The following is a 22,563-nucleotide window of genomic DNA, read 5'->3' on the forward strand; positions in this document are numbered from 1 at the left end:
GTAGTTAGGTTGTGTGTTAAACATGTGCGCAATACGCCAACCGTATCACTCTGGTCGTGTCGGTTTTGCTGGTGAGTTGTTTAAAAATGTGTTGATATTTGTCGTGGTGGTATCACGGCAGATGCCATATGATGACTTAACTTGGGGCCGATGGACGAAATAGGAACCGGAGGAGGGAGGACGTGAAGGGAAACACGCACAAATCACACAAGCATACACGGATCTATGCTTGTGTGATTTGTGCGTGTTTCCCTTCACGTTCTCTCTCTTCCGGTTCCTACTTCGTCCAATGCTTGTGTGATTTGTGCGTGTTTTCCTTCACGTCCTCCCTCCTCCGGTTCCTACTTCGTCCATCGGCTCCAAGTTAAACCATCCTACGGCATCTGCCGTGACATTACCACGACAATATTAGAAAAATATGGATGGTTGAATTAATTTGAAGGCAAGCAACTGGGATAACATAATGTAATTTAACAAGCTTAGCACGGATTGCACGCGGGAATTGTCGCACGCCAACGAACGAGCGCTCTCAAATGCTTTTTTTTTAACCGATGATAGCGTGCCGTTGTTAGCATGATACCCGTGTATTGTTGCGGACTTAGAAATGCCGATTTAAAGAGAACGTTGTAGTACTATGATTTTAGATTCCACCAACGATCTAGCGTTCCAACATGATTTAAAGATACAAACGGAATACCTGATTTGATACTCGTAGTTCAATTTTTTTTTTCCTTGTCAAAAGTTTGGATTCGGAGATCTGAAAGCTAACACAGAAACGAGGTACTGTAGTATATGTGGCCCCATTGAGCTTAGCGGAGCAGATCGAATCCACCATCGATATCCGGCCCAAGATACGGTGGAAACAACAGGCCCGGCTACTTCCAGGAAACCCCCTCAAAAAAAAGAAAAGTACTCCAGGAAACAAGGAAAGAAACGAATTAACGAACGAACGAACGACGCATCCAGTCAGTGTCATTTATGATTCTGGTCTCCGGGCAGGCTAGTTGACGACCCTGCAGTTAGTCCTGACCTCGCCGCGCCCACGGCGCCCGGCGGCGCCCAGCTTAGTCTTGACGCCGATGGCCGCCATCCTCACCATGGCCTCCCCGAACTTCTTCTCCCACCTCCCATTCCTCCCGACGCTCGCGCGCACAATCCGCGCCGTCTCCGGTGACGCCATCAGCGCCGCGTCGGAGCCCAGCACCACCCTCCGCCTCACCACGTTCCGGTAGTACTGCCCGTCCAGCGCCCCCGGGGTCACCGCGTCCAGGCTCATCATCCTCTCCTCGTCGTTCTCGCCCGCCGCCGCCGCCGCCGGTGACGGGGCCGGGGCTTGCTCCGGGGTGCTGCACCGCCGCCGCACCGACCTCGCGAACGCCGGGTCGATGCCAACGCCGCCGCCGGCGTCGGAGAAGAAGGAGCATCGGGCCTGGCCCACCGAGTGCGCGCCGGAGAGGACCACCAAGTCCTCAACGCCGAGCCCCTTTGTCTGGAACGCGTCCACGAGTTCCGTGACGTTAGCGGACGCCGACGGCAGGGATCCGTGCAGCGTGTCTTCGGCCATGGACCGGCGGCCGTCGAGCCTTCCTCCCGGCATCGCGAACTCGATGGGCTCGTTGTAGTTCCCGACGCTCAGGATGTAGGAGGCGTCGCGGGCGGCGAAGGCGAGAACGTCGGCGCAGGAGACGACGCCGGGGCAGGCGAGCTCGAGGGCGGCTTTGGCGGTGTCGATGGCCTCGAAGCCGCGGAGGCTGTGGGCGTTCGGGGCGCCGAGCTTCTCCGGAGCCGGGTTGGATGTCGTCGGGTCGAGGAGCACGGAGGCGTCGCAGCCTTGCACGAAGCAGTCGTGGAAGAGGAGCCGGATGAGCCCCGCGCCGATGCCGATGCCGTCGTCGTTCCCGGTGACGGCGTCGGTCACGGCGGACCGCACGAGGGACTCCGCCTCCGGGCACGTGTCCTCGTAGTACCCGACACGGAGCTCGGAGGGGCGGCAATGACATGCGGGAGTAGCTAACAGCAGGGCGCATGCGACGGCCAGAATCGCGAGCTTGAAGCCTGCAGCCATGGCTCCTGAATCCTGATAGATATACTACTCCTATATGACTATATCTTAGTGAGTGAGATTGATGGAGTACTGTTCTTGGTGAGGGAATTAAAACGTACCCAATTTATAGGTAGACCTCCAGTTCGAATTTCGATATACTCATCTAATGTATGACTATATTTGCGAGCTGTATGCACGTATATGAGTATGTTATGTACGTAGAGGGCGCCATTGACGTCGAGCTCGATCGACTGATCGTGAAGGCTTTTCCCTGTCGCCAAGGAGATGGCTCCAAATGGCCGGAACGCCTCCTTCGTTTCGAGTTTCCTTCCGTTTCAGTTTCAGCGGCTGTCTGCATCTCGGTCGACTGTACTCACTGTTGGTTTAGAGTTTATTATACTCGTTGCTCAAACTGAGCGGACGACAAAAATTAGCGCGTCCTCCAGCAGCAATCCGACGAGAGGCAGCGGCCGTGGAAGAGACTTTCCTTGATAGTTCACAGTCAGAACGTGTGCCGAGACTGGGGGTACTGTCCATTGAACAGCTAGTGATAGAATTCCAGACGGAAACATTTTTCCGGAAATAAGTGTGTCGAATTTGTTTATATTCGTATGTATCTAGACTCCACGGAAGGAATATCCTTAGGAGAGCCGGAGAAATGCCACCACAAATTAATTAGATATCAAATTGGAGAAGAGAGAGGTCCATATGTGTGGAGCACAATAAAAATTGCCATCTAATTCGGGCATTTATCAGCGCCACGTATTGCTTTCTTTTTTCTTTTCTTTGCGATTACACTCGTGGGACTGTTTGTTTATTCAGGAATTGTAACCTGCGCACGACGCTTGTTGAACGCTCTGTCACCGGATGCATGCATTATGAGCGAGTATGCATGCATGCAAGACTCATGAAGACGTGCAGAGCATACTCGCATGCATCCACCAAGTTTTTTTTAAAACATGCATGCACAAAATGATTGTAGCATTTTGTACTGGTAGATTCTTAAGATTCAAAATGTTTTATAATTCAAGCCGCGTGTTCGATTCACAATCCGTCTTCGCCGTTAGGTTTGTATCAACGGGTGCTTTAAAACTAGATCCTACTCGAATATGTTTCCACAAAAAAGTCCGGACTCTTTAGTTACCAGACGGTAATGCACAAGTTATCAACCTAATTGAAAGAAACAACCATGATAATTTGTTACTAACAAGACGGTCACTTCATATATTATTGGATGACAATTTTAATAACAAGTCACCATCTTATTTTTTAACAAAGATCCACGTGGTAACTTGTTACCTAACAAGGTGGCAACTTCATATATTACAAGATGGCAACTTCGTATATTACCGGGTGGCAATTTTAATAACAAATCAGCATCCTATTTTGAATGAAGATTCCACGTGGTAACTTGTTACTACCGGGGTGGCAACGTCATATATTACAAGATGGTAACTTCATATGTTATTGGGTGGCAATTTTAACAACGTTACCGTCCTATTTGAATGAAGTTTCCACGTGGTAACTTGCTATTTAACAAGGTGGGAACTTCACATATTACATGTTGGTAACTTTAAAGTTGTAAAGAAAAGTTTTCAAAACATATTAAGATGAGATCTCATTTTGAAGATCTCGTCGAGACAAAGCTAACCGTGAAGACGAAACGTAAATCGAGTAAATGGTTTGGGAGTTAAACATTTTTAAATTTCCGTTTCTTATGAACATACATGTATGCATTGGGCTATCTGAGCTAGTTGGCTGCCAGCCTACCAGAAACCCGTATGCGCAGCTTGACAATCGCGCGAATGTACGCACGCCAGTGACGTCCTTATTTATTTAGACTGTTTTTTCGTTGGGAAAGATATTAGGCTTAATATCTGCCGCGGCCCTCATTCATCCTCTCTTCCTCAATCACGTCACAGTCTCACATATTACGAGGCCCTCTTCGGGTGGGTCGCTGACCAGGTTACAGCCGTATTGGGCTGACCTTGTTGGAGAATGTCTTGGGCCGATTTGACGCGGCCGAACGCAGATGAGCAGTGACCACTGTGAAAACGTACTGCATTTCATCTTAAAAAAAACCCGTAGCATTGCATCACTACAGCGGGGTCTCTCTCAGGTGGGGCCCACATGACATTTGCTGTGTGCCGCAGAGGTGATGTATGTTTGATGCTGAATCGGCCATTGGTCGATCGTAGGAATCAGCAAACCTGGGGCTATTGTTCTTGGAGCTCATTTGTTTCCCGCATCAAACCAGCACTGCAGCATCAAGGCTCTGATCCTCCGTTTCATTTTTATTTTCTAAAAACTTTTCTTCATTTCCTTCGTGTCTTTTGAGCTATGTTCCGTGTTGTTAAGCTAGCTGAGTGGTTATTTTTATGTCCTCTGTTGTTAAGTTAGCTGAGCTGAGGGGCTGCTTTCTTCTTTTTCTGTTTGAAGCCTGTGCTGCTGCTATAGCTTACGCTGCTGCTGTAGCTATCTGTGGCTGGAGTTGGTTCTTTTGGTGTTGATCGACAGTCCTTGCCTGATCATTGCACTGCTGCTGTCGTGTACTCTGTTGATGTATCTTTTCTTCCTGTCTTAATAAAGATCGGCCATTGGCCCTTCGAATTTCCTTCGTGTCTCTGATGTCACAATCAAGACTCTGATCTGTAGACGAGCGACGACGAGTGGTAGTACAAGAAGAAACAAACAGGGGCAAGAAACAGAGAACAGAAGCTAATAAACCAAGTTAAGCATCACCACGAGCTAATTGATCTAATAAACTAAGCTTCTTCTTTTTGGCGGGTAAATTTAATAAACTAAGCTAAACGCAGCAATAACTGGCTCCCATAACACAAAACCAACATCAGCACTAGGACAATTGGAGCTGCTGCGAGACTTCCACATCATCATCTCAACAAGAAGAGCAACAATTAGAAAACTCAGCCGCACTTCACATGTTAATTTACTCACCGTCACCGACCTCCATCGATCAATATGCAAAACAGAACAATTGATCCTTAATTATAATCCCCTCTACTTTTATTTCTCTCATAATCACCGATCATTGCGTGCCGGCCAGTTTAGCGGAGCAAGATTATCAGCTAGCTAGCTTCATAGCTTATGCCTCTGCCAATGCATGTTCCAGTCTTTGACTTCAGGTGCGTCCAAACATGCTGAGGCCCTGGCATCACGGGGACATTCCGCGTACATCCCTCGTTCCGGGGGCTATATAACACGACACGCTCCATATTTGGTCCAAGGAAGGAAGGAACTTAAGGAGCTGTAAATATTAGCAAATACTCACAAAGCCAAAGCTAGCAGATTATAAGATGGTTAAGCTCGCCGTGCTTACTAGCTTGCTTGCATTAATGCTGATCGGTTCTGCGTTCAGCCAAGGTGCGCCTGCTTACCCTCCAAGCCCAAGCCCAAGCCCGGTGAGCTCAGACAGGATGACACATCCTCCAAGTGCGAACCCAGGCCTGCCCATGAATCCTCCGAACGTGAGCCCAAGCCCGAGCCTGCTTGCTTATCCTCCTACTAGCACTGGTCCAAGCAGGCCGAGCCCAAGCGCACCCGCTTATCCACCAACCACAAGCCCACCCATTTCTCCTCCGTCAATTTCGATCGTGCCAAGCCCAAGATCACCCATCCAAGCCCAACCCGTATACCCACCGAGTTCAAGCACACCTGCTTATGAACCCAGCCCAAGCCCAAGCAAAATCGCTTACCCACCCAGTCCAAGCCCACAGAGCCCGGTCCCTGCTGCTAGGTCACCCAGCCCTGCCTCAAGTCCACAACGGTCTTATCCTCCTAGCCCTAGCCCTGCCCCAGCAGCCGTGTACCCTCCTTTCTCAGCCCCACCCATTAATCCTCCCAGCCCAAGCCCAAGCCCAACCCCTCCTTCTCCAGGCCTTACCGTGGGCCACTACAAGTATTCCTGCCCCAACGCGGAAGAGATCGTCAGGCAGGCCGTGAAGGCCGCCACGGACAAGAACCTGGGCACCGGCGCCGGCCTGATCCGCCTCTTCTTCCACGACTGCTTCGTCCGGGTAAATAATCTCATACTAACAGAGTATCATCATTCAAAACTAAACGAATTCAATGCGCAGCTCAAGCCAAATCTTAGATTGCGTTTCTGACTAATTAATCACAGGGATGCGACGCTTCGGTTCTGCTCAACACGACGGGCACCGGCGAGCCGACGGAGCGGCAGGGCGCGCCGAACCTGACGCTCAGGGGCTTCGAGGCCATCGACGCGGCCAAATCGGCGCTCGAGCTCGCGTGCCCGGGCGTCGTCTCCTGCGCCGACACGCTCGCCTTCGCCGCCCGCGACGCCGCCTTCTTTCTCGGCACCGGCGGCGGCGGCGCGTCCCTCCTCGACTTCGCCATGCCGGCCGGCCGCCGCGACGGGCGCGTGTCCCTGGCATCCGAGACCGTCCCCAACCTTCCTTCCCCTTCCTCGACCCTGGCCCAGCTCGTGGCCAGGTTCGGCGCCAAGGGGCTCGGCGTGGGCGACATGGTCGCGCTCTCCGGCGCGCACTCCGTCGGCCGCGCCCGCTGCTCCTCCTTCTCCGCCCGCCTCGCCGAGCCGTCCGCCATGGATCCCGAGCTCGCGAGGTCTCTCTGGATGCAGTGTGGCGCGAGCGGGGAGTCCATGGTGATGGAGGATTTCAGGACCCCTGACGTGCTCGACGCGAAGTACTACGAGAACGTGGTGCGAAGGGAGGTGCTGTTCGGCTCTGACGCGGCGCTCATGGCGTCGGAGGGCACGACGGGGATGGTAGTGGAGAACGCGCGGGTGAGCGGGCTCTGGGAGCGGCGGTTCGCGGCGGCCATGGTCAGGATGGGCGCCGTCGGGGCCAAGACCGGCGTCGAGGATGGGGAGATCAGGAAGAAATGCTGGATCATCAACTAGCTGCTCGCTGCTAGTACGTGTGGGTGTGATGGTCTTTTGTGATTGTGTACCACATTAATTTATCTATTCTATTCGTTGCATTTGCATAGTGATTTCGCTTTCTGAATTCTGATGCCCGGGATTCAGGGTATTTGTTGACGTTGAAATAGGTACAGACATATACAGTTACAAAATATTGAAGTTGGACAGGTGAATGTAACCGAAAGTACATACTATCTTGTACAGTAGTAATTTACAGATTTTCTCATACATTCATGTCAAACGCAACGGCCAAAAATGGTTTGTTGGAGACCAGTTACAAAAACGGTCAAGTATGGCCGAACGGAGAAATTGTACAGTATCAAAAAAAATCTCTCTAGCACTCCACCATATCGTTTCTTTTTAGGTGCAGTGCACTTGTGCTTACTTGATGTCAAGATAGGTATGTGAACCGTGTCAAAGATTGTTTTTTTGAAGGAGCAACAATTTCTAATGGCTCAAGTGGCGAGAGCAAACACATTTCCCAATGGAAAAATGCAGAGTCTCGTATACCCGGCAGGCACTCTCGCCATGGAATTGATGCCGAGAACCACCACGCCATGGAAATTAAGCTCCTCTTCTCTCGCATTCCAAACTTCGTCTCCTCGCCCATGGAAAATTTTACTCCTTCGGCCCCATCCTTCTGTGTCCTGCACCCTCTCTTACTGATCCGCGACCCGAACATCTCCTTCCCGATCAGGAGTGCTATAGTTGACGAACCCGCACACCTTCCTAATCTCTCCGTCGTCCTTGCTCTTCACGTCGATGCTGCCCATCTTAACCATCGCCGCTGCAAACTTCTCCTCCCACTTATTAGGGTATAGGGCGTTGACGAGCACCTCCGCCGCAGTCTCCCAGGACGACAGGAGCGCGGCGTCTGATTTGAACAACACTTTCTTGTTGATCACATTCCAATAGTATTGGTTGTCCAAGACTCTGGGGGTCACATTGTCCTGGTTAACCATGGCGTTAAGGCTGCTGGTGTTGCAGGTGCACTGGCTCCTCAGCTTGCTGGCTAACCAGGGGTTCATGTTCGAGGAGGCGTTATCGCTTCGGTCACAGAAGGATGAGCAGCGGGAGACCCCGATGCTATGGGCCCCGGAGAGGGTGACCATCTCGTCGGTGTTGAACCCTTTGAGTTTGAACATGTCCTTGAGCAGGCGGAGGTCAGCGAAAGGCGGCGGCAGGTTGTAGAGAGTGTAGCTAGCATTGGACACCCTCCCATCGTAGCGGCCGGATGGCATTTCGAAGTGCTTCACCTTCCCGAGGAGGACCGTGGCATCGCGGGCTGCGAATGCCAAGATGTCGGCGCATGAGACGACCCCCTCGCACTTCTCCCTGAGTGCCTTCTTGGCATCGTCGATCACATTGAAGCCGTGGAGGCTGTTGACGTTGGGGACGCCGAGCATCTCCGGCTGCGGGTTGGCCTTCGTCGGTCTAAGGAGGACCGATGCATCACAGCCCTGAATCAACAAATGAATAAATTCATCGTGTCAAATCGTAATCAATACTATACTCCCTTCATATTCGCAAAAAAGAAAAAGAGTATATTCCCTCCGTCTACTTTCAGGAAAGGGGATGGCACATGTTTTGAGGTTCAAGTTTGACCATTAATTAGACCGGTAATATAATTTATGTGCTACAAAAATTATTCCATTGAATCCATTTTAAGAATTCTTTTCGAAATTGTATAGTTGTCATGCCATGTAAAATACATATTAAATGGATGGGGTATATGTAAATGAGTACCTCGACGAAAACTTACCTACGCTATATGTAAAGTTTGTTAAAATGAAACGGATGGAGTATGTAAATGAGTACCTCGACGAAGCAGTCATGGAAGAAGAGGCGGATGAGCCCAGCGCCGATGCCGGGCTGCCTCTCCTCCGCCTCCGCCACGACGCGCCTCACGGTGTCCTCCACACCGGAGCACTCGGTATCCTTGTAATAGTCGTATCTGAGCACCGGGGCAGGAGGAGAGGGAGGAGGGTTGAGCCATTCCGGCAGGAACGGGTAGGGGAACCTGATGCTGGCTTCGCATGTGCGTGCCGCCATGGAACCAAGCATTAACGCTACAACCACCACCACAGCCATGGCGGCTGAGAAATGGATGGGAGGATATATATATCGATGGGTGAATTAAGGGAACTAGCTAGAGCTTGGTGTTCATATATAGTAGCACCTCCAAGATGGCCTTGAGAACATGCACGCCTGCATCTTCCCTCTCGATCGATCCCTTGATTAAATCTTAATTCAATCGACAGATCAACATGGCGATCGTACCGGTTGATTAATAAAGTTAAGGTATGTCTAGTTGCTTCCGAGATATAGTTTCTGATATTTGCTTCCGATCGATGGGCGTAGATCTAGAGTTAATTTAAGTTGGAACAGATCTCGTACTGTATTGTGCAGCGTGCGCTGCGTTGACGTTGGGGAGACAAGTGGGAAACTTAAACATTGGGAAGCAGGATCGCGCGTGATTGCATTTGCAACTTGCAAGAGCGGATGAACCCACTTGACATCCCATATGTGGGCTGGGCAAACTGCTGACCCGTCTTTGATATGTTCCCATAATCTAATATTCCCTCCGATACATATTATTTGTTTCAAGTTTTTCCAAATATGGATGTATATATGCCTAAAAAAAGACGTTTAGATACATGTAATATTTTGAGAATTAATATGGATTGGAGGGAGTAAGTACTTCCGTGCCGAATCAATCAACGCCTTTAACTCGTCGTCGGTCATGGAGCTATACACTGGGTTTTGTTGGCTTGTGATCCAAATCCCAGTGGCCGGAAGTTCCGGCCGAACTTCCAGCCATTCCAGGCGTCGGAACTTCTGGTCCAACTTCCGGCTGAACCTCCGGTTGCTCTCTGTTATTTTTCGGAAAATTGCGGAACTTACTGCGAAGCTTTCGGATATTCAAGAATATGCGGAACTTCCGGTGTGACCGTTACGGATCTGACTTGCCCTAATGCTCCTGCTATAAATACCCCTTGTATGCCGCCGTTTTGGGTAGAGTTCACACGAGTTGAGTTCGTGAAATCTCCCTGGCGTTGTAAACACTGCCATATAGTGAGGTTTCGCTGGCTGGCGCCCATGGTTTTTCCCTCTCGTTGTTTGAGAGGGTTTTCCACGTTAAATTCTTGTGTCCTTGTGCTATGATTTCTTGTTTGTTCTTCGTTCTTACTTGTCGCGTTCATAACAAGTGGTATCAGAGCCCCAGGTTCCGCCTAAGGTTTACGACATGTCTACCTTGAAGTTCGATCTGCCGTAGCTGAACTACACCACACGATTCTCGTTGTGGCAAGTGAAGATGCGGGCGATTCTCACCCAAACTTCAAATCTGGATGAAGCGCTTGATTCTTTCGGCAAGAAGGATGAAAAGGAGTGGACTGCCGAAGAGAAACGCAAAGATCATAAGGCTTTGTCATTGATTCAACTTCATCTATCCAATAATATTTTGCAGGAAGTGTTGGAGGAGAAATCCGCAACAGCCCTGTGGCTGAAACTGGAATCGATCTGCATGTCTAAAGATCTAACCAATAAGATGCATGTAAAGATGAAGTTGTTCACCCATAAGCTGCAAGAGGGTGGATCGGTAATATCTCATATAACTGTTTTTTGAGAGATAGTTTCTGACTTGCAAGCTTTGGAGGTTAAGTATGCTGATGAGGATTTAACCATCTTACTCTTATGCTCGTTGCCTAGTTCCTATACAAATTTCCGCGATTCAATTCTTTATAGTCATGACTCTCTAACCCTTAATGAGGTTTTAGAAGCACTTAGACAGAAAGAAAAGATGAAATCTATGGTGCAAACCGATGGGTCGTCGTCAAAGGCAGAAGCTCTGCAAGTTCGTGGCAGGACCGAGCAGAGGAACAACAACTATGGCAACCGAGATAAGAGCCGGGACAGAAAAGCTCATTCAAAGTGCCGTGGAAAAGATAAGTTCTGCAAGTATTGTAAGAAAAATAATCATGTCATTGCAGATTGTTATAAACTGCAGAACAAGGAGAAAAGGAACGGTACCTACAAACCGAAAGATAAGTCCGATGGTACTGGTAAAGCCGCTGTCGTTTCTACCGACAGCTCTGAGGGTGATTGCCTCGCTGTTCTTGCTGCTTGTGCTTCCCGTGATGATGAATGGATTCTTGATACAACATGTACCTTTCATATTTGTTGTAACAAGGATTGGTTCATTTCTTATGAGTCTGTGCAGACTGGAGATTTTGTGCGTGTGGGCAATGACAATCCTTGTCATATTGTTGGCATTGGGTCCGTTCAGATCAAGACCCATGATGGCATGACACGCACGTTTAAAGAGGTGAAGCACATACCAAGTATGACAAAAAATTTGATCTCACTTAGTACCATGGACTGTGATGGGTACCGGTGGATGTAGACTTCTGAAGGTATCTAGAGGTTCTCTCATTCACATGATAGGTGATATGAATTCTGCCAAATTATATGTTCTTAGAGGTAGCACTTTGCCTGGTTTTGCTGCTGCCGTTACACCTAATTATTCTGATGATTGTGCAAAAACGAATCTGTGGCATATGCATCTTGGGCATATGAGTGAACATGGGATGGCAGAGTTGGTCAAGAGAGAGCTCATCGATGGCTGCAACTTGAGTAAGCTTGAGTTTTGTGAGCACTGCGTTTATGGTAAGCACAAAAGGGTTAAGTTCATTTCTTCCGTTCATACCACCAAAGGCATATTAGATTATGTGCATGTTGATGTTTGGGGACCCTCCCGTAAGACTTCTATTGGTGATGCTAATTACATGCTTACCATTATTGATGATTATTCAAGAAAAGTTTGGCCTTATTTTCTGAAACATCTGATGTTTTTGGTGCATTCAAGAAGTGGAAAGCTATGGTAGAAAAACAAATTGAAAGGAAGGTGAAAATTTTGCGTCCTAATAATGGCGGTGAATTTATTTCTGATGAGTTTGAGGAGTTTTGCAGCAATGATGGTGTGGTTAGGCACTACACGGTTGCCCGTACTCCACAGCAAAATGGCGTGGCTAAACGCATGATAGAACCATCATCTCGAGGGCCCGTTGCATGCTGTCCAATGCAGGTTTGGGCAGGTGTTTTTGAGCTGAGGCAGCTTCCACCGCATGCTACCTCATAAACAGGTCACCTTCTATTCCACTTGACAAGAAACTCCCATTGAGGTATGGTCTGGTAAACCTGCTGATTATTCACAGTTGAGAATTTTTTGTTGCACCGCTTATGCTCACGTTGATAATGGAAAACTAGAGCCTAGAGTTGTTAAGTGCATTTTTCTTGGCTATGGTTCTGGATTTAAAGTTTTCAGGTTGTGGAATCCTGAAACTAAAAAGATTTTGCTGAGCAGAAATGTTGTATTTAATGAAAAAGTTATGTATCATGATACTTTGTCCACTGATGCCTCTCGCATTGAAGAGGAGAGACTTAAAGTGCAGGTGGAGCACGTTGATGAAATTGTTGACAACGATGATGCTCAGGTTGATCATGGTAATGATGATGGGAACAATAATGATAATAATGATGATATTGTTCCACCCTCACCACCTGTTTTGCAGCAACCCACACGGTCTATTGTAGCTGACCGTCCGAAGAGAAATAAAGGTCCTCGCCCACATTTAATTGAAGAGTGTGATCTTGTTTATTATGCTTTGAGTTGTGCAGAACATGTGGAGCATGATAGTGAACCGGCCACATATAATGAAGTTGTTGTTTCCGGCGACCGTGTGAAGTGGTTGTCTGCCATGTAAGAGGAGATGCAATCTCTTGAGAAGAATGGCAATGGGATATTGTGCCCTTGCCTAAACAGAAGAAGGTCGTTCGCTGCAAATGGATTTTCAAAAGAAAGGAGGGTCTGTCTCCTAATGAGCCTATGAGGTTTAAGGCAAGGTTAGTGGCAAAATGTTTCAGTCAAATACCAGGTATTGATTATAATGATGTGTTCTTTCCAGTGGTAAAGCATAGTTCCATCCGTACTTTCTTTGGTATTGTTGCTATGCATAATCTTGAGTTTGAGCAGTTAGATGTGAAGACTGCATTTTTGCATGGAGAGGTTGAGGAAGAAATATACATGGACCAACATGAAGGGTTCATAGTTCCTGGTAAAAAGGAGTTTGTGTGTAAGTTGAAAAAGTCCCTTTATGGTTTGAAGCAATCTCCTAGACAGTGGTATAAAAGGTTTGATTCATTTATGATCTCACGTGGCTTTAGTAGATCTCAATATGACAGTTGTGTCTACATTAAATTTGTTGATGGATCACCTATATACTTGCTGTTATATGTTGATGATATGTTAATTGCTGCCAAGAGCATAAAAGTAATCACTACTTTGAAGACACAACTAAGTAGTGAATTTGAGATGAAGAATCTTGGTGCTGCTAAGAAAATCCTAAGTATGGAAATTAAAAGGGATAGAAAATCTAGATTGCTATTTCTTAGTCAGCAAAGTTACATTGAGAAAGTACTTCACCGTTTTAATATGCATGATGCAAAGTGTGTTAGTACTCCTATTGCTTTTCATTTCAAGTTGTCAGCGTTGCAATGTCCTACTTCTGATGAAGATATTGAGTATATGTCACGAGTTTCCTATTCTAGTGCTGTTGGTTCCTTGATGTATACCATAGTTTGTTCACGTCCTGATTTATCATATGTTATGAGTTTGGTCAGTCATTACATGCCTAATCTCGGTAACGAACATTGGAAAGCTGTTCAGTGGATTTTCAGGTACCTCCGTGGCACATCAAATGCTTGCTTGAAGTTTGGCAAGACTGATGAGGGACTCGCTGGCTATGTGGATTCAGATTTTGCTGCCGACTTGGATAAGAGGAGATCCCTCACAGGTTATGTGTTCACGGTAGGTGGATGTGCTGTGAGTTGGAAGGTAATACCGCAACTAGTTGTTGCTCAATCTATAACCGAAACAGAATATATGGCTATTGCTGAAGCTTGTAAATAATCTGTTTGGTTGAAGGGTTTATATGCTGAGCTTTGTCAAGATGTTTCTTGCATTAACCTGTTTTGTGACAGTCAAAGTGATATTTACCTTACTAAGGATCAGATGCTCCATGAGAGAACCAAGCACATTAATGTCAAGTATCATTTTGTTCGCGACGTTGTTGCACAAAATAAATTAAAGGTATGCAAGATCAACACTCATGATAATCATGCTGATATGATGACAAAGCATGTTCCTATTGCTAAGTTTGAGCTATGCTCAAGCTTAATTGGTATAACTGTTTAGCCCCTAGTGGCTGTTGGCGCCGAAAGTGTTTTCTTTGTTGTTTCAGGAGTTGTTGTTGTTTATGCTACACGGAGGAATTTGCTATAAGAAGGAATTTGTCTCAAGGTGGAGTTTGTTGGCTTGTGATCCAAATCCCAGTAGCCGGAAGTTCCGGCCGAACTTCTGGCCATTTCAGGCGCCGGAACTTCCGGCCCAACTTTCGGCCGAAGCTCCGGTTGCTCTCTTTATTTTTCGGGAAATTGCGGAACTTCTGGATATTCAAGAATATGCGGAACTTCCGGCCTCCAACCTAAACTTCCGGTGTGACCGTTACGGATCTGACTTGCCCTAATGCTCCTGTTATAAATACCCCTTGTATGCCGTCGTTTTGGGTAGAGTTCACACGAGTTGAGTTCGTGAAATCTCCCTGGCGTTGTAAACATTCTCATATAGTGAAGTTTCGCTGGCTGGCGTCCGTGGTTTTTCCCTCTCGTTGTTTGAAAGGGTTTTCCACGTTAAATCTGTGTGTTCTTGTGCTGTAATTTCTTTTTCGTTTTTCGTTCTTGCTTGTCGCGTTCATAACAGGTTAGCCCACGAACTGAGGAAGGAGGCGTACACATAGGATTTGATGGTTTTGGTAGAGAGGAGGGCGGCAAGAAACAAGGGGATTGAGAGGAAAACCGAGGAGGGAGAACAGGGGCGCCCGGAGAAGAGAGATCTGCCGCCGGTTCCGTGATCCAACTTTTGTTTTTGAGAGAGGGAATTTCCGTGATCCAACTTGGGTGGCTTAATTCCGCCTCGACTGGGCCAAGCCCGTGGATAACGAAAGGCCCGTGAGGACAAAGTCCCTAACGACTCACACTGGCTCGGGTTGAATCAAAGCTTGGGGAGAGGCGGATTTGTCCATGATGCTTGTCCCTCGGCCTTGCCATGAAGATGTTGCAAAAAAAAATGTTTCAAAGAAAAAACTATGTTGCCGGTGCTTCTTTGGTGAAAAATTGGCGCTCTATTTAGATTTCATCAAAAAATATAACTTATTGAACCAAATATAAAATGGGAAACTAAAACATTAGGAAGCACAATCCCGGCCGCGCGCGTGAGTGCAATGGCTGATCAACCACCGGTTGGCATCCGTGTACTCTTTCCGTCTCAAAATAAGTGATGTGGAATAAGAATATATACAAATCTAAGTCACATATTTTGGGCTGAGGGAGTATATGTATTGCTGAGCCTGAACAGATAATTTTCTACTCCCTCTGCTGTATAATTTTTGTCTCAAATTTGCTCAAAATAGATGTAATATTTCGACAAGAATTATGGAACGGAGAGAGTAATACATTTGTGCTGGTCGGCACGGTTGCAATGCAACATCTGCCGACGGCCTCTACCCTTCTACTTCATGAGAGGGTACATGGTACTCCATCCGTTCCTTAAATTAGAACGTATATTGTTTTTTTTTGACCGAACTTTTGATCAAGATTTAGTCTATTAATATATATATTTTGTGAAATAAAATTGATATCATTAGATTCGTATTCAAAGGTATTTGTTTATGATTATGATTTATATCGTATAAGTCACACGTTGATGGAGTAATCTTTGATCAAACGCTTGGTAAAAAAATGCCTTAATTTGAGAAACAGAGAGAGTAGTTTAGAATAATGTTCTAGGCTCAATTAATTAGTACTCACTCCGTTTTTAAATACTTGTCATGGTATCCTCGACGGTTCAGTGGCCTCCCGATCGTCACGGTTGGGCCCTAGCATGTGTATTCTGAGTTAGCCCGTATTTCCCATTTACGCAACGGTTGGATGGTCCATCTCTAGCTATCGAGGGAACTCTTCCTAGTTTTAAAACACAACTCGCCGTATGAGTTATACATATCTAAGTACCATGGAGAGTCTAGTTTTAAAAAAAAAGGTACCATGGAGAGTCAATACTCAATACTCTATATTATCTTTGTGGATGTACACCAAGTGTAACCAAAACATGTTCGTCGAGTAGTATATTAAACAAACAAAAAATATCATCTCATTAATTAATTGATATGAAGTACGTACACCAATAACTGTTTTGGTACAATCAATCAAATGTAATTCAAGACTGAACAAAAACCTTAGTACGTGGAAAAGAAATAGTACGTACAGTAATAATTCAACAACGATTAATTGAAATTCCAAAATAGCAGAAGGCAAAAAAGCACGAGCTTATTCAGATCTTTCTGGCATTGTTGCGGTCATTGGATCAGCACTACTAGTTGATGGACCTGCACTGCTTTCTGATCTCCCCATTGTCCTTGGTCTTCACCTCGATCTTGCCCATCTTCACCATGGCTGCCTTGAACCTAGATTCCCACAGGCCCGGCCAATTGGCATTGAGCCACACCTGGCCCACGGTCTCCCCCGATGAGAGCACGGCGTCTGACTGGAACAACACTTTCTTGTTGAGGACGTTCTTGTAGTACTGTCTGTCCAGGTCCACAGGAGTCACAGAATCCTGATCCACCGTGACACTAGGCTGGTTGTTGCATTTAGCTCTCAGCTCATTGGCTAACCCGGGCTCCATGTCCGAGGGGCTAGAGGCGTTGATTCGGTCGCTGAAGGACGAGCAGCGGGAGATCCCGATGCTGTGGGCACCGGAGAGGGTTACCATCTCATCGGTCTCGAGCCCCTTGGTCTTGAACATGGCCTTGAGAGTTTCGAGGTTGGCGAAAGGCGGGGGCAGGTTGGGGATGGTCTCGCTAGCGAGGGATACTTTTCCGTCGTAACGGCCGGCGGGCATCTTGAAGTAGCCCACCCTTTCTTTGCTTAGAAAGACGGTGGCATCGCGCGCAGCGAAGGCCAGGATGTCGGCGCACGAGACGATGTTGCCACACTTTTCATTGACCGCCTTCTTGATGGCATCGATCACCTCGAAGCCGCGCAGGCTGTTGCGGTTGGGGATTCCATGCTTCTCGGGCTCCGGGTTGGTTGGTGTCGGGTCCAACAGCACCGACGCATCGCAACCCTAAATGGAAAGTAAATGAATGATCATCATGTAACTGAACTCCTAGGAACATATCTGATTTCGTTAATGAAATCGGGGGCCTGACCCCTTTTACTCTAAAAAAAATGATCATTATGTAACGATAGCAACATACATTTGCATGGATGAAGTATTATCATATATACCTGGACAAAGCAGTCGTGGAAGAAGAGGCGGATGAGGCCGGCGCCGATGCCGCGGCCGTAAGGCTCGCTCAACGCCTTGTACACAACGTCTTTGACGATAAGTTCCACGTCGTGGTCGTAGCACTTGCCCTTGTAGTAGTCCTCGGAGAGCGGTGAATAGCCAGGAGCCGGGCTTTGCCTGGGCACCATCGGGTAGTGAAACAGGGGGCTCGCATCGCAAGCGCAACCAAGCAATGCTATTGCTACCACCACAGCAAGGCCAGCAATTTGCTGCTTCTCACTTCCCATGGCTGGTTGTTGCTAGTACTAAGCTCGAGAGAAGCAGCTGATGGTGAGTGAGTGAAGAAAACTTGGTCCTGTGCAGCTCTATTTATATCTAGCTAAGCTTAGTTAAGATAACCAGCTTCTGAGAAACATATATGCATACATGCATTATTCCCTTTTGTAATTCAACCGGCGAGCTAGAGCGAGAACATGGCGAACACAATCTCCCAGCTCGATCGACAAGGGGTTTGACATTTTTCTCCCATCATGTGGGCGTCGGGTGGTTTTGATATTGATTCTCAGAAAAGAAATGCTAGCTAGATAGGATTTGATATCCTCCAACTTGAATGCGTGGTTCATTTTTAATTTATCTAGGAACGAATGAATTAATTAAGGAGCTTTTGCAGAGATGTTCCAGCTAGCTTAGACGATAAGGAAATTAATTTGATGTTAGGCGATGGAGTTTAAAAAAGAGAGCGCCGTGACAACTGAGAACTCGACGTGGGAAGCACAATCCCCGTGCGATTGTAACAGCTCAAGCAGTTGACATATATTCTATGTGTATTTAACAGCTTGAACAGCTAAGATATATAGCTACTTGACCCGTCTACGATTTTTCTAGTGAATTATCACAGATAGTGTTTCCGGAAAGGGAAATCGATATATACGTACGTAATGCGTTACGTATTTCTGTTAGTAGTCCCCGCACGTGATACCCCTAATTATCACATACTGTACGGTGGTTTTGAATCATCTGTAGTGAGCTGATCTGTATACTATACCCAGTAGGCCAGTACGGTATGTCTTGAACATCACCGGCCGGAAAGGCATTCTGAACCATCTACTTGTATGAAAAGGTAGCTCACAATATCTTCTCATCCTGGTTGGACGATTTTTTTTCTTCGGAAAAGAGAGAAACCCGTTTCAAATGGTTTTTTTCTCTATATGACACGCATTAATTAACAATATTTTTGTCCGTGTATCAATTGATGCAGGAAAATAATCCTGAGAGACCTCCGCTAGACAGAAAAAACCACGTTCATCTTGTGACCATTAGGGCAGTCCAGGCTTCACTTCTGGCCCAGACTCCACTTTTCACATGGCCCGCCCTGTAGACGATCCAGTTCTAAAATTAACTGATGGGCCAACGACCTGGCCCAAAGCCACACATCCTAAGGCCCAGGTTAGCGATAGACCTCCGCACCGCATCGTTCTGTATGTTGTGCCTAACAGCAAATCCCCGGAATCCTCTCTCTCTCTCTCTCTCTCTAAAAAGAAGCATATTCCCGGAAAACACACACACCCATTCCACCTCCATGCGGCACACGATACCAATATGAAAACCCCAATTGATCAAAACCAATCAGACACCCGACCCAATGCCCACATTAACGGAGGAAATTATGAGCACACGCCAATGTCAACCGTGAGATTTTGCTCGCCCAAGCCATGTGCCGTCGGTTGAATTAGAAACCAAGGGAGACAGGGCATGCAAACGTGCATGCATGAAACGTTCTCAATGTCATCCCTGGAGGAGCTATATAAATGGAGCCACGCCACACCAAGTTTCCTTCACCCATCATCCTTCCTTCTTATCTCCTCTCTTCTCTTGAGCTTCACAGCAAGCAACCATGGGTAGTGACAAGCAGAAGCTTGTGGCCTTGGCTGTGGTGGTAGCGTTGCTTGGTTGCGTGGCAACCATATGCGAAGCGAGCCATGGGTTTCCCTACCCGATGACCCCTAGAGAGAAGAAGACCATTCCTGCCTTAGGCTTAGGGCTCGCCTTCGACTATTACAAAGATACCAAGTGCCGCGGAGTGGAGAAAACCGTGAGGCGCGTCGTGAAAGAGGAGGTGGACCGGTACCCCGGCATCGGTGCAGGGCTCATCCGCCTCTTCTTCCACGACTGTTTTGTCGAGGTACTTACATTTACATATACATATGTGTCTCTGTTGCAGTCAAAAAAATAAATCTTACTATCTCGATGGGTTGATCTAGAATGTACTAGCTTGCAATTTGACACGACAGATTTATTTACTTTGGAGTCCAGGGCTGCGACGCATCGGTCCTCCTCAAGGCGACCAAGGACAACCCACAACCGGAGATGCTCGGCATCCCCAACATCAATAGCCTGCGTGGCTTCGAAGTGATCGACAAGGCCAAAGACGCTCTCGGTGAGGAGTGCAGGGAGGTCGTGTCGTGCGCCGATATCCTGGCCTTCGCTGCGCGTGATGCCACCGTCCTCCTCGGGAAGGTAAAGCACTTCGAAATGCCCGCTGGCCGCTACGACGGGAAACGGTCCCTTGCCAGCGACACCCTCCCCAACCTGCCCCCTCCCTTCGCCGATGTCGCCACCCTCAAGGCTATGTTCCTAGAGAAGGGGCTCAACACCGACGAGATGGTTGTCCTCTCTGGTGCCCACACCATCGGGATCTCCCACTGCTCATCCTTCGGCAGCCGCATCAACGCCTCTAACCCCTCGGATATGGACCCCAATTACGCATCTGAGCTGAGGGCTAAATGCAACAACCAGCCAACGAACACGGTAAATCAGGACTTCAAGACCCCGGATGATCTAGACAGGCAGTACTACCAGAACGTGCTCGACAAGAAAGTGTTATTCGAATCAGACGCCGCACTCTTGTCGTCGTCAGACACAGAGGGCGCAGTGAAAGAATACGCCGAGCCCTCTGGGAAGTGGGAGGAAAAGTTCCAGGAAGCCATGGTGAAGATGGGAAACATCGGGGTGAAGAGCAAAGGCAATGATGCCGAGATCAGGAAGGTGTGCGGGTCCGTCAACTACTGATCCAATGATCATGCATGCATACATCATCTTATTAATCCACTCAACATCAACACCTGTGACCTTACCGAGATTTTGCTGTGTGTACGCTATTTTGGAATTTCCGTTCATTGTTGTTTAATTATTTAATTTCACTAAACTATCTTGCTTTATTATCGGGTTACATTTGTATAATGAAGTTATGGTTGTACTTCCATCTATTAACGAGAGTTCCGTGCTACTTCTTGTGCTACTTCTTGTTTAAGCACGTTCCCATTCTACGCGGTATGAATATTTTTTCGGTTTTGCTATATCTAAGTTGCCTGATGTTTAGGTAGAGATAAATTGATTTCTTAGCTGATGGATATGATTTGTGCTTTAATATTCTAAACGGATGATGAAAAATAAAATAAAATGAGATCCATATATTAATCCAATGGTTCTGATTCTTCAACTTATATTTAACCATTTTGTTTAAAAATGAGGCAACTTGATATAGCCACATCCATATTTTTTTTTGTCTCACTTAAGCATCAAAACTACAATTACTTGGTAAACGGGCGGTCTTGCAAGCTTGGCATTATACACCCCCACAATGTTTGACATCAATCAGACACCCTCGATTTCCAAACGCGGCCTCTATACATGGTCAAATTAAGGTCTAATTAATCTTGCAATTGGCCTCCTAATTAATCTGTCGACGTCCTCCACAACAATAGTTAGACTTTGCATGCCACATATCAGGATATATAAGATGACACAGCTACTGTTGATTGCGATTAACATGGCCACTTCAGATGTGGCTGTACATGTCCTAGCAGCTAGTAGTTCCTAGCATGCCCTTATTTATCCTATACTGTCTTCCATTTCCACGGTTCAACACTATTGGATTGTGCTCCCCCCACGTGGCCACGTTCAGTTCTCAGCTGGCTTCTCCAAAAAATATTACTCCTCCAGAGACATCAATTCCTCGTTCGCGGCACGATTGTTCGTTCAGAGTATTTTTCCCGCGTTGCGTGTGAGAAATCTCAAACTCCCCGTCGACTCCATTCTCATGCACCTACAGCCCACGAATTGCGGCCCAAAATCGCTTTGGCTCCTTTTTGTTTCTTCCTTCTTCGTAACGTTGGCCAACCAGCTTGGGCCTAACATGGAAGCAAAACTGTGCCTCCTCCTTGTACTTCTGTACATGTATTGTTTGCATTAGTAAATTTTTGTAAAGTCATAACTTCGAGATTAAGTGCCCCACAATATTGATGTTTGAATATTCTCTTTTTTAAATCTTTTTATTTAAAATATGATGACTTATCCAGTGAAAATGAAACCACCGTCGAGTACAAACTTGCAAACTATTCGTAGGATCATTGGATCAAAAATATATGCATGGCTCGCGAATTGAGTCCAGCTCAGGTGGTTGGTTCCTTGTGGTGGAACCAGTCGCACGGGTGTCGCACTAGTGGCACCCGGGGTACCACCGCTGCGCGACGCGTGGGTCCCGTTCCCGAGTTCCCGGGAAGGTCTCATCCCAGGGAGCGTCTATGAGCTCCCCGGCAAGCTACCAGCCCGGAAGGGGCTAGCGGGACTTCGCGGAATATTCCCGCCTGGGCACCTCCCGGGAAGTTGCTTCCCAGAAGGGGGTTCTCGGGTGCGTTGGGCCCGGGTTCTTCCCGGGGTCGACTTGCTGGGACTGGGGGTTCCCGGACGTGTGCCCCCGCCTCGGGCGTGGGGCCCAGAGAAAAGCGTCACGCGGGCGCGTGGCGGGCGTGGGACGTGCGGTCCCACCAAGGTAAGGAGTAAGGCGCACGGCTCAGTAAACGAGCCGACCGACGGGTAGTTACCCGTCCGATCAAAGGAATAGTGGTTGTCCAATCCTACCCTAGGGTTTTAGGCCCCTAGCAGCGGAGGTGGCACCCATGCACGCCACCAGCTCACTGAGGGGAGTTGAGTGCCTAACCGTTGGACACTTGTAGCCCATGCACCGTGACACCTGTGGCATCCCCTTGAGTATGAAAGGAGGACCCATGCCAACGGTCAGGGCAGGTCGGTTTTTTCAAGGGCTAGGCGGAAGATTAGTTGGCACCAGGGGACGGGCTCATAGATTCCAGCATTGGCAGAGGGTGGTAAGGGGTACCTAGACAATGAGAGGAA

At 47.5% G+C, this 22,563-nt stretch overlaps 5 protein-coding genes across 5 annotated transcripts; 2 read left to right on the plus strand and 3 right to left on the minus strand.

Annotated features, from left to right (window-relative positions):
• Positions 1-742: 742 nt before the first annotated feature.
• Positions 743-2,321, minus strand: LOC100844127 (peroxidase 2). The gene has a single exon (XM_010231293.2). The coding sequence runs from the start codon at positions 2,063-2,065 to the stop codon at positions 1,001-1,003; it is 1,065 nt and encodes a 354-aa protein (XP_010229595.1). The 5' UTR covers positions 2,066-2,321; the 3' UTR covers positions 743-1,000.
• A 2,979-nt stretch (positions 2,322-5,300) lies between these two features.
• LOC100844420 (peroxidase 2) lies at positions 5,301-7,193 on the plus strand. The gene is made up of 2 exons (XM_024460685.1): positions 5,301-6,078; positions 6,183-7,193. Exons 1-2 carry the CDS (start codon positions 5,359-5,361, stop codon positions 6,942-6,944), a joined length of 1,482 nt encoding a protein of 493 aa, XP_024316453.1. The 5' UTR covers positions 5,301-5,358; the 3' UTR covers positions 6,945-7,193.
• On the minus strand, positions 7,141-9,237 carry LOC100844727 (peroxidase 2). Its single transcript, XM_003559854.2, has 2 exons — positions 8,784-9,237; positions 7,141-8,425 (listed from the first exon to the last, which is right to left on the minus strand). The coding sequence occupies exons 1-2, from the start codon at positions 9,054-9,056 to the stop codon at positions 7,625-7,627; spliced, it is 1,074 nt and encodes a 357-aa protein (XP_003559902.1). The 5' UTR covers positions 9,057-9,237; the 3' UTR covers positions 7,141-7,624.
• A 6,970-nt stretch (positions 9,238-16,207) lies between these two features.
• On the minus strand, positions 16,208-17,846 carry LOC100821577 (peroxidase 2). Its single transcript, XM_003562544.4, has 2 exons — positions 17,370-17,846; positions 16,208-17,205 (listed from the first exon to the last, which is right to left on the minus strand). Exons 1-2 carry the CDS (start codon positions 17,655-17,657, stop codon positions 16,453-16,455), a joined length of 1,041 nt encoding a protein of 346 aa, XP_003562592.4. The 5' UTR covers positions 17,658-17,846; the 3' UTR covers positions 16,208-16,452.
• A 1,367-nt stretch (positions 17,847-19,213) lies between these two features.
• On the plus strand, positions 19,214-20,668 carry LOC100845034 (peroxidase 2). The gene is made up of 2 exons (XM_003559855.4): positions 19,214-19,552; positions 19,684-20,668. The coding sequence occupies exons 1-2, from the start codon at positions 19,265-19,267 to the stop codon at positions 20,437-20,439; spliced, it is 1,044 nt and encodes a 347-aa protein (XP_003559903.1). The 5' UTR covers positions 19,214-19,264; the 3' UTR covers positions 20,440-20,668.
• The last annotated feature ends 1,895 nt before the right edge of the window (positions 20,669-22,563 follow it).

The sequence above is a fragment of the Brachypodium distachyon genome, chromosome 1 (genome assembly GCF_000005505.3).
Source record: "Brachypodium distachyon strain Bd21 chromosome 1, Brachypodium_distachyon_v3.0, whole genome shotgun sequence".
Classification (NCBI taxonomy): domain Eukaryota; kingdom Viridiplantae; phylum Streptophyta; class Magnoliopsida; order Poales; family Poaceae; genus Brachypodium; species Brachypodium distachyon.